General features: G+C 47.4%; 1 protein-coding gene across 1 annotated transcript; it reads right to left on the reverse strand.

Moving 5' to 3' along the window:
* Positions 1-480: 480 nt before the first annotated feature.
* On the reverse strand, positions 481-11,383 carry LOC148080151 (putative ribonuclease ZC3H12C). The gene is made up of 6 exons (XM_087791741.1): positions 11,282-11,383; positions 4,133-4,950; positions 3,927-4,066; positions 3,628-3,862; positions 3,235-3,341; positions 481-3,163 (listed from the first exon to the last, which is right to left on the reverse strand). Exons 2-6 carry the CDS (start codon positions 4,879-4,881, stop codon positions 1,716-1,718), a joined length of 2,679 nt encoding a protein of 892 aa, XP_087647867.1. The 5' UTR covers positions 4,882-4,950; positions 11,282-11,383; the 3' UTR covers positions 481-1,715.
* Between the last annotated feature and the right edge of the window lie 233 nt (positions 11,384-11,616).

Consider the following 11,616-nt stretch of genomic DNA (forward strand, 5'->3'; position numbering starts at 1 on the left):
ACAAGTGTTTTTTCTAACAGACGCCGTTTTAAAAACAAAATAAGGAAAACGGACAACAGAATGTTTAAATACGTCAATAGGGACAAATGCGGGAACTTGCATTCACACTGCCTCGCCAGTTGGGAGAGCACCTTTCCTATTGTTGATTTAATACAAATGATTGAACCATTCCTGGGATGTGTGGGACCATCAAGCGTGGACGGACTGGTCCTGTTCACACAGAAGAGAAACCTGTTGGCACTTTCCTCTGAGGCTCCGTCCGGACCTCTGATGGTCAGAGCTTGCTTTTTTTGTATCTTGGTCACCCAATACTGCCCTCTGTCGGTGAACAAGAAACCGTGCTATGTAGGATAATTTTTCATGAACCTTAATTTAATTTCAACTTTAATGTTTTTTTTATATGTTACGAGACAAACATAAAGACACATACAAACCATTAAACAAAGCAATAACAGCAGAACTCAAAAAGGGAATTTTCACTCATGTTGAATCAGAACTTTAATATAAACACAGTAGTTTCACAGACTTAAATTAACAGTTACAGTATTTACACAACCTTTGACAAACAAAGCTGAGCTCAACTTGGATATATTCGAGTAGGAAGGTGAAGCAGCCGCAAACGCCGGGTAACAAAATCGTCTGTACACGATAAACAGGATTTTAGACACACGCCAGCTGAACATAGTTCAGAGTATCTGATGTGTCAAGAGCACAATGCCACGAAGAGGCATTACTTTGGGCCCGTGCTGGGCGCCGCGCTGACACACGGTGTCAGGCGGGCGAAGCACAGGCGCTTCTTCAAACTTCTCCCCCAAAACCGTTGATCACTAGAACACGACCAGAGTGGACACAAACAGGTGGGTCGGTGAAGCTGGTTGACGACGAGATCTCGAAAATTTTAATCATATTGATGTCGACCACAAATCAGTTTGGGTCTAGACTGAAACTGATGACTCCTGTCATGGACATGGACATGGTCATTGGGGGGTCAATTCTTCAAAGGACAAGCAAAGTGATGAAGAACTGAATGAGTTTCTAAAAAAGACACGATGGACCTGATCAAGATTTCTAAGATCAGTCACTTTTTTCAGTTGGACAAAAAAAAAAAGTTTGAAAAGTGAACCAAAACATTTGAACCATCACGATGGAAAAATCAGCTTCAGACCCCCAAACTGAAAAGACCCCAAAATCTGTCCCGACAAACTGTTCCGGAGCAGAGAACTCCTGGTTGATGAGCAGGAGCGTCAATACGACGAGAACGTGACGATTCATAAATACGAGCTACTAAAACACGTTTAGGTTTTGATACAATTTGTATCGACTTTCTCTGTCTGGGTAGATTCTGCCCGAGATCCAACAGACATCGCGACACTTTTAAATATATTTACAAAAACAATGAATATGAAGACATGTGTGTTTGTGAGACTTGAGCCGAAAAGGCGCGACTATAAAAGTAGGTTTATCAAGACAAAGAGATGTCCCTTACTAAAACTAAGGTACACACGACAGGGTCTCCCCATCTCTACGGCTACAACTGCGACTCAAATACTGGCCATCTCAAAAAAGACGAACACCTCAGAGTCGAATCGCCACACGACCACGACGACGTGTCAGAATGTCAATAAGAAACCAGTACTTTTCCCTCCTTTTCATCATCGTTCGACTTTTGGCCCGTCGTAGTTCAGCATTACCCCAAGTGTCCACGGGAGGGCGCCTCAGTAACCAGACTGAGCTTTCTCGGCCAGGATGGCGGCGGCCAGTTGCTGCGGGTCTGTGACGTGGGGGCAGCGGGACATGACTCGACTGACCAGCTCGGAGGGGAAAATGTTGCACAGGTTGACAAACACCTTCTCCCTCATGTCACTGTACGGAAGAGAGTCCTGGTGCCCGTAGGGGGCGGGGCTGTGAGAGGTCAAACGTGGCGGGTGAGAGGGGCGGGGGGGCGCAGGAGGCAGGTGACTCATGTAGTGGAGTGAGGACGGGTGAAGGCCGGGGTGGGAGGAGTGGTGGTGGCCGTATCTGTCTTGCACCCAGGACTGTGTGTGCCAGGACGACAGGTGTGTGTCCGGGAGGCTCTGATAGGCCGACGGCTCGTGCCGGGGCGGCGGCAAGGGCGGCGGTCTGTAGTACGAGTCCCAGCCGGACAAACCCTTGAGCTGGCTGTGGCTCAGGTGTTCGTAGATGTGCGAGTCGGACACACTTTCTGCTCGGGCGGGACAGCGGCTGAGGGGTGAGCCGGGCAGGTGCGAGCCGGTCTGGGCCACGGAGTGGTAGTCGCCCGGGCAGCTGGACCTGGAGGTCAACGGCTGATGCTGCAGGTGAGGGGGTAGGGGGTAGAGCGGGCGCTTTGGTGGAGTCCCCGGGGGCAGGTCAGGAGCATGTCCTCGCATCAGGCTGTAGTGGTTCACTCCAGGGGGCTGCGGGTTGTAATCCGCAGGGTAGAGGGCGCACACGTCGTGGCTGCCACCCCTGTGATGGGGGTACGGGCGACCATGCAGGTAGTGGCCCCCTTCATCCATCAGCATCTCCTGAGGACACGCCGCACACGGCCGCTCGCCATAGGAGTCGCAGCTGCTCCCGCAGCTCACGCTGCTCTCGCTGCCGCACTCCGAGCCCGTGGAGCCCAGGGAGCTGAGCCGCAGCTCCGCCTCCACCCCGAAGCGGCAGTCGGGGCTCCGTCTGGAGGACAGACTCAGACCCGAGTACGCCCGGGTGACGGAGTAGTAGCTCAGGTCCGGGGACTCGCAGTGAGGGTAGAGGTCATGGCTCTGGACCGGAGGGGGGCCGTTAGGCGTGGGCGCCCTGGACTGCTGCTCCGGAGGCAGACCCAGACAGGCGGGTGGTCCTCCAGGTGCTGGCGAGCCACCGGAACCACGGCTGCTGTTCTTCAAGCTCTCCAGGCGGCTCTTAGCCAGCAGCTTCTCCTCCGCGTCACTGTAAGACAGCGCTCGGATGCTCGGGTCCGACTGTCTCTTCGTGGCCCCTTTCTTCACTTCGCCCACCGGGACACTGTGACTCTTCACCAGCCCCGCGTCGCCCTGGAGCTTGGTGGCGCCGGTGGTCATGGCACTGGCGCGCAACTCGTCAGCGACGGCACGCTGCGGCTGCGCCCCTCGCTCGGGGTGGTAGTACTTACACTTGTGGCCATAAGTGCACTTCTTCCCTGCGGACACCAAAGGAAGCTTCATGAAAGAACAGCAGGACAAGGACCCGGCAGGTGGGTAGTGGTCTCACCATAAGGGCAAGGCTGCTTCTTCTGCTCCGGCATGATCGGCCTCTTCCTCAGGAAGTTGTCTAAACTGGGACCATGGCGTCCGAGGGGGTCGTCCGGCGGCATGAACCTGAGACACAGACGAGGTCACGAGGGAAGAAATAGAAACCGTCATGAAACAGATGAGAGAGAGTTATGTCGGGTAACCTGAGCTTTCTCACTTCCTGAACAAGGAAACTTGTTTCAGGCGTCGCTATTTTGCTGTGATATTCTTTAACTTCTGCAACTACACAAGTCATCTGGGTTCATTTGATGTTGCGGCTGTAGACTCGTTCAGATTCTAAATGTTTGAATACTGACGGAAAAGTGATCGACGTGTGTTTAACAGTAGAATACGTGTTGACGGTTCCGCTCACTTGTCGTTGACGAAGGAGTACATCAGCAGGCGCTCGTCGATGAACTTCTTCCACTCTGGTTTCTCGTTGGCCAGGTCTCGGTAGTTGTCGTTGGACACGATGATGCCGTCGGACTCGTACGCCAGCTTGACGATGAAGCGGTCGTCGTAGCAGACCACGCGCCGCCCCTGAACCCGCCGCGACGGCGTGAACACCAGGATCTTCTCCTTCTCCAGGCGTCGGAGGATCTCTTGGTCTGTGGACGAGCGCGTCGACCGGTCAGTCGGAGCCAGTTCTCGCAGATGTTACAGCGAACTTGCCTGTGATTGGAGCGTCCGGACGCGACTGCTCTTTCCTCCACGCCGGCACGAACACCGTCACGTCATGATGGCCCCGCTCCAGGAACCAGTCAACAGCAAGCTGAATGCCTTGGCAGGAAAACACCTCCTTGTTGCCATGGCTACAATAAAAGATACTGTTTAATGCAAAAAGAAGAGAAACATTGGGAGCAATCCTTCACACCGACCTCATGGCCACGTTACTTCCGTCCACCACGACTGGTCGCAGGTTGTCCTGGTCCAACAGAGCCTCGGCCAGGCAGGGCGAGTCCGACCTCTGCCCGTCCAGAGAGTCGGAGCAGCCACACGAAGAGGAGGAAGAAGAGATGGAGGTCCCAGATCCCACCGGCTGCTCGGCCTCAGACGTGCCCAGCTTGACCAGCTCTCCCAGGATGTCATTGATGAGAGTGTCGGGACCCAGTTTGGTCAGAACCGATCGCACCGTCTCCTCCGAGTAACCCAGCTTCAGTGCGAACTCTAGCTTGGCCCGGTAATCCTTTCCAGTAGAAGTGGCCTCATGGGTGAACTCAGGAGCTGGTGCCGCACATGGAGGGGGGGTGAGGTCGGGCTCGGGTGCAAGTCTTTCTAGTGGGGGCTCCGGAGGACCTTCGGTGCCCAGGTCCACGCACTGTGTCCGACACAGAGGCTGATGGGAGCTCTTGCTGTGAGTGGACCCGGTTTCTCCTCCGTCTGACCCAAGCGCTGGGTCAGGAGCGACTCTGTTGGACTCTGCTTCACCGTGTAGCTGCTCTGTGGAGGAAGGTGGAGTGTTGGTGGCGCTGGTGTCCCCGGGGCCCTCGCCCTGCTCCTCCATAGCAGGAGCCCCGACAGCGCAGCCAGACTGGCGGTCGGCCCCTGCTACATGGAGGTACTCCAGGTCGAGCGCCAGGTCGATGATGTGTCCTGCTCCTGCCTCCACATGGTCCTTCTGGCCCATGGATCTGTCCCAGACATCCAGCACCACGGGCAGACTGCTTCTCGCTCAGACGTCCTCATTCATGAACACCTGCAGAAGACATGGACATCGTGAGATGATTCTTCACTCGGTTCTGAAGCTGAAGAACATTCACCCACTAATAGCATAACCAGCAAAGGCATGTCCTCATGTTTAACATGTAAATAAAACATGAGCCTATTTTGTTGTGTAGTTGCGTTTAGAAAACTGTCCCAGATTGAGGCGTAAAACGGAGCAACACAGTAAAATGTATATGAAACGTATCTAAGAAAGCAACAGTTCAGGTAAACACACGAGTTGTTCAAAAGTATCCCCTGTATCGTTTGTGTACGGTTGGGTATCAATCAAAGATGTTCGATACCGGACCTGAAACCGATACCTTCTTTTCGATAACAGTTAATAAATTATACTTTTTCTTAATATCAATTCAAGTTAAAGGAAAATCAAGTAGCAAGGTTTCAATTGCAAAAGAACACTTGCTAACAACAAGTTACAAATGCAACTGATGTTTTCTGCGTTTGTCACTTATCCGTTTTTCTTCCGAAAAATCCACACATTATCAAGTTTTGATCATGCGTGGTACCGAACCATCGCACAGAAAGACCATGAATGTTTCAATACTCGGTATTACCGAAGCAATTCAGTTGGTGCCAGAAAAGATAAATAGTTTTTCCTTGAGTACTTTTTTATTTATTTTGATATTTATTCGAATAAGTGACTTTTTTGCCGCTTTACATCTTTCACGCCTTAACCAGAAACCAAATGTTATTCCTATTGAATTAAAACAATGTTTATAACTTCTGGTTTCTTGCTTTTCAAACATCATCGTCCAGATTCTCACTGCAAAATGAGACATTTTTGGTCAAAGAGTTGTGTAGGCGTCACTCACCAGAGCTTGGGTGCGTCTCTGTTTTTCTGGGGTCCCTTACCTTAATTTGCATTAATCTAAAGGGTGGGCTGGGGGTCAACCATTAACAATGAGAAACCCAACGGTTAGAGAAAGGGCAGACGCATCCCCCAACTTTCTACCTGCTAATTACACACCATATGCTTCCTGTTGGAGGGGGGGGCTAAATAACTGTTGTTTTTGATTTAAACAAGTGTTTAAAAAAAGAATGTGAGTAAATGTGAGTCTACCACTATCTCCTAGATAACTTGTTTAAGAGTATGACATTTTAAACTAGTTGTTCAAGATAATAGAAAACATATCAAATCCATGGAGTTTTATTCAAATTGGATTTAATATTTAGTTATATGTGTGTCAAAATAAGAGGGAATGCCTTTGTGCATGTTACATATACTTCAAGGTTATTCTGGGTCAAAGTCGAGCTAATCCAGCTGTATTGTATGCCAATGAACGCCCACCCTAAACACACACCTCCCCCTCCACCCGGTCCACGTCTAGCTGTCATCGTTCCATCTCAGCGGCGAACATAAGATGACCACATCACTTGTGCATCAATATGTCAACGTTGCATCATCTGGACAACAACATAATGTTGTTGTCCAGATGATGCAAAGTGACAAAGCTGAATGAACGAGGAGGGGGTGTTCACTGGCATCGCTGGGTGGGGTGCATTTTATGAAAGGAGGTTGCTAAGCAACCTGGCTGTTGCTAAGCTATTGATTTAGAAGGCATTTTCCACACCAAAATACCAGGACAAGAGCTCTGGGCCCACAGCAACAAAGGAGTCTGTTGCAGAGGTGGGGGGAGGGGGTGACGCGGGTCCAAGTGTGCCTCACTGCCATCTCATTCGTGGGGTGCACCAGTGAGCATCACTTACATCTGGCACCACCAAACATATTGCACTGAATTCAGCAATGTCTGAATAACAGAAGAACTTTTCAATTTAAACTCTTTGAATGACCAACAAGTAGTTTGTCCTGATATGATCTGGAACAGACTTCTGGTGACCCAGTTTACTCAGTTAAATCTGAAGATAATGAATGTAAACTACGGCAGCTCTGAGATGACATTAGTGTAGATCTGTGACTAAGAACCATGTAATATTTCCTTTATTATTTTTTTTTTTTATAGATATAATATCATACACTTCTTCTGCCCCTGTGTTTCAAACATTAAGCCCAGGGGTAACAAAGAGCCTGCCATTTAATTTGGCCCGGAAAATGTATAATCTACATATTTGAGTTAAGAAATGAAATAAATCTTCATTTCAATTTCAGCAGTGACTGATATTTCCGTTTACACTATCAATTTAAGTTGGGCCAGTTTTATAACTGTATGTTGGTGTGAATTTTGGGCTGTTATGACTAAAATGGTGGCCCTCTTCTGTGTCTGTGTATCTAGTTTTATCAATATTTGCACTAGAGGCTTTTAATGAGCAAGAGCCCTCTTGACTCAAAGGTCAAAATCCTGCCTTGCTCAGAGGAACGACTGACGGGTCAACGTGGTTCAACCTAATCTTGTTCCCTGTAGTACAATGACTGACATTCAGATTATAATCTCTATGTTTGAGCTTCTTTGTAGGTCAAATATACACATTGTTGTCTGTTGTCCAGTGTGACACAGCAAACTGAAGGCGAGGACAGACTTCGCTGTCGAGTCACTGTTGCCATGGTGACCGCTCTGCTCCAGTGAAGGTTACCTTAACAGGTGAGCCATGAAGTCAAATGATTTCACATGAAAAAAATGTCTTGAATCTGACGTGAATCATCAGTTTAGACTACATAAGAACCTGGACTGGCATCAAAACAGACACGTTGGATTGAGCAAACAAAGAAGATGATATAAAGCGGAGGTTTTAGGATCCATGATGCTGTGCAGCCCACAGAGGAGCTGCTGCATCTTTCAAACGTCAGTGGGCCTGAAGAAGCCCCCACACCGCAGAAGCACCACTGCTTTGACGGAGACTGCCATGAATATGTAACACTGTCCCCAGTGCAGTAAAAAAAGGGGGGCCCCCGAGGATTGGGGTTCGGGGGGGGGGTTGTCTGGAACTGAGATGAACTTATTGTAGCAAGGGGCAAGGAGGGGTGAGGCCGGAATGGCGAGGTGGGTTCATCATTAGCAGCGAGCCAACAGATGTCCGTTGAGAGATGCACACTGGTGTCTCACACACACACATGCACACACACACACACACACACACACACACACACAAACACACACACACACAAACGGTGACAATCTTGTTGGGATGCTTGTAAGCCGACACCATCAACCTCTGACCAGAGAGCAGTTATCAAAACACAGCCGGCTTGAATGAAATAAAGTAACAGAAATGTGGAGGAAGCCAAAGTGAAAGTGAGATTCAAATGATTATCATCAGTTTACTTTGTCAGGAGCACAGTAACTACTCCTGTGACAGTAACAAACACCTGACAAACTCATGACAGAACTAACATTCCTCATCCTATATCCTTGAGAGCTACTCTACATTCATATACAATGATCAATACATACACTCACAGGATTGACCTGCAGGCCTTCAAAGATCAAAAACAATAACGATTAAAAAAAACTTACTCTGAGCATCATCAGCAAACTTGACTGAAATGTTTCCACATTGTCAGATTGTCAAAGAGCCAAAAGTAAATCCTGCAGAAACTGGGAAACTAAAATTGAAGTGTGTTTGGCTGCAGGTTCAGTCCGGACCATAGTCTGGATCCTACAGGAGCTGTTGGACAATGAGGTGCAGGACAGATGGAGCAACAATGTCAGCCATTCCCTTGTCTAGAGTGGCAGCTCCTCCACCAATCACGGAGCAGCGGGAGGAGGGGTCAGTGCGGGCGAAGCCTGAAACAACCGACTTCCCCTTAGGCACGCGTACTCAATGTGCACGCACACACACACACACTAAGAACGAGCGAGTCTAAAGGGGCTTCCCTGTGTGGCCGATGAATCAACGAGGGGTGGGCAGCTGAACAATGGAGGCACACAAAGAGGGGCTGGGGAGGGCAGCTGTAGTGTGAGTGCCGGTGTCATGACGGCCCAGGGCGGCTATGGAGAACACCTGGCTCCTCTGCCACACTCTCCCGCTCCCTTCTTTGTGCGGGGGTCTGCAGGGGTGGAGGGCGCCCGGGAAATAAAAGAGCCGGCCCGAGACCTTTAAGAGAGTGCAGGAGGCCGGGCTGAAAGGGAGTGTGGGGGGTCAGCGGACATCAAAAAGTTTTACGTCCCGAAGAGAATGGAGGGGTCGGCCTGCTCCTTATTGTTGTGGCACACTTAGGGCAGATGACTCGGAAGCACAAATCCTGGGCTTCAACATGTCCATAAGGAAGTAGAGCTACTTGTATTGAAAGATAAGAGAAGATGAAGCCGCCTATGTCTGAAGACATATTCACACACAGTGACTTTTAATGATCAAGTTAATCCTAACTTCACTGAACTCATCGATATCAACATCATACATTCTTTCATGAATGCTGGTTATCTTTGATAAGCTTAGCATAATAAACATAATACACTATATTTAGCTCCTGTGTACACCAAAGCTACAATCGTCTAATAATTGATGTCGACACACAGACCATGAGTTGCGGCGATGAAGAAGCAGCTGAACAACTGTCATGAAACAAGAGCAGAGGAACAACAGCTGCACAACAAACACACCAGCGACAGAGCACACGATCTGCCAGCTGCCACGGACATACAGGTGTCTGTCGCCTCCGCTGCTGCGACATCACTTTGTCCTGAAGTATCTACAGTCCGGACTGTTCAAATATTGTGAACAGATGAATAATGATAGCAAAATGCTTCTTTCCTGCTTCTGCAACATATAAAATATAGATGTTTCGTTTTGAACTCACACCAAGTGCTTTGCGGCATTATATTGACTCGAACAAAAGCATGTTACTGTCCTTTCATCACCGAATTATTGTATTTGTTTCCACCTCATCTTGTCTTGTTACATGAAGTTATTTGATCATTTATTAATACATCGTTCACCCGAATTATTAAGTCTGACATTTGGTCGCTTTTTGAAGAGCCGATTTGTTACTCAGCCAATCATACACGCCGCAAAAGTAACGGAGAAAGCGTCGTCTCTGAATATGATTTAGGGGCCCTGGAAAAAGCGACCCTGATAGTTACTATGCGTAATGGTAAACGTCTGCCTGTAGTCCCATGTTTGGCTAGCTTAAATGGTAGCACACACCACCATATAGGACGTTTGAGGATGTGAGGTTTCACCAGTTTGATTCCTGCTCTGGACGCTTTCAACTTTTTGTTTTTTTGCAGTGTCTTGGTGTGCGTTTGTGATAAATTAGTAAAAACTATCTCCAATGTTCTGGTGCAGAGGACAGGTTGTTAACAGATTTCCTTCAGTTTATTTTAATAATTAGTTTGTTTTTTCTGTATGATGCATGTTATAGTATAATTCAAATGTCTTCTCATTTGTATGTAAACAAGGAGCATAATAAACATTATTATTTTTGGCACTTTGTGAGCGAGTCCAGGGTTAAAGGCACATTTCCTTTGTTCTAGAGCAAGACAACACTGATGCAAAGCTTAGAGAGGTTAACGAAAACTAAAAGGAAACGATTGATTCTGTCAGATCGTTGCTGGTTTACTCCCAGAATGCATTTGATAAAAAAGGGATTCTCCTCCAGTATATTGGTCAAAGGTTGAAGAACAAGATTACCTTGAATACAGCTTTGGTAATAATACCATATTGTTGAGCTTCATTGTACTTTTCCAAAAAGGTAAATGGACAAAAAAATAAGTTAAAGAGTTTAAATATGACAACAGAGAGAAAAGGAGTTTAGGAGGATTTAGTACATTTTGTACAGAGTGACTCATTTAAACTAATAAATTGTCAAACTGTATCTATATTTTAACACACTTTCTACTGAAATAATTCATCTTAGCAAATAAGTAATACAGCTCGTTATTACTGTGAAAGCAGGTCCACATATACAGATGGAGCAGCAACAACTACAAATCTTATTAAAATAATTAAATTTCATGATATTTTATTTATTATTGGCAATTAATCAGTTATTGAAAACCCTAAAATGGAGTTTAGTACAAGAAGGGTTGATTCAAGCAGCGACAGGTTAAAAAAAATAAATCAATAAATGATATCAGTTTCCTATAAAGAGCAGGAATGAAATGTCATCCAAGAAGCCCATCCAGACCATAAGTTAGTGAGGTCATCCTTGTGACGTTCTCCATTCCTGATCAGAATTCAACAACATTTCCACATTTTGTAATTTCAACGACAACTAAGGACGTGAGAATATCCTCGACCCTCCTTCACGGTCCAGACAAAGACGCCGGCATTTTAAGGGCAGCTGAGCCGCAGCAGCAGCTCTGCTAACAGGGGCGTGTGCGTGGACGCCTCGGAGCGTCACGACCTCCACGCAGATATCACCACCAGCCCCCAGAAGCCTGCGCTCCAGGGACAGGAGACTCACTTACCGGGACAAGCGCATCCATGGAGCCTCACAGCAAGCTGGCGTACCAGGGCGGTCCAATGCTCGCCTCGCATTCTGTCGGCGAAAAACATCCGGCGAGCCCGCATCACATCAAAGATGGCCGCGAGTGGACTTCCGGTAGACGGAGATGTTTCAGAATAAAAACTCGTGTTTTTGTTTACGTAGATCAACAATACAATGAAGATAAAACATTAGGTGCTGCGTTCACAAATGCATTCCCTATAGTTTGTATTGTTAAAATATAAATATTGTAACAGAAAAATTATTATACGATTCATTTATTGATCTTAGACTCGCAAATAAAAGTAAATACTTTTG

This window comes from Callionymus lyra, chromosome 5 (genome assembly GCF_982586985.1).
Source record: "Callionymus lyra chromosome 5, fCalLyr1.hap1.1, whole genome shotgun sequence".
Lineage (NCBI taxonomy): Eukaryota > Metazoa > Chordata > Actinopteri > Syngnathiformes > Callionymidae > Callionymus > Callionymus lyra.

What these genes read in the sequence shown, in the direction of transcription:
- LOC148080151 (XM_087791741.1), bottom strand. Translation starts at nt 4,881, where the DNA reads ATGGGCCAGAAGGACCATGTGGAGGCAGGAGCAGGACACATCATCGAC. An exon ending in TCCGGACGCTCCAATCACAG is followed by an intron (nt 3,863 to 3,926) that starts GCAAGTTCGCTG and finishes GCTCGTCCACAG; the next exon opens with ACCAAGAGATCCTCCGACGC. An exon ending in TACTCCTTCGTCAACGACAA is followed by an intron (nt 3,342 to 3,627) that starts GTGAGCGGAACC and finishes TCTGTGTCTCAG; the next exon opens with GTTCATGCCGCCGGACGACC.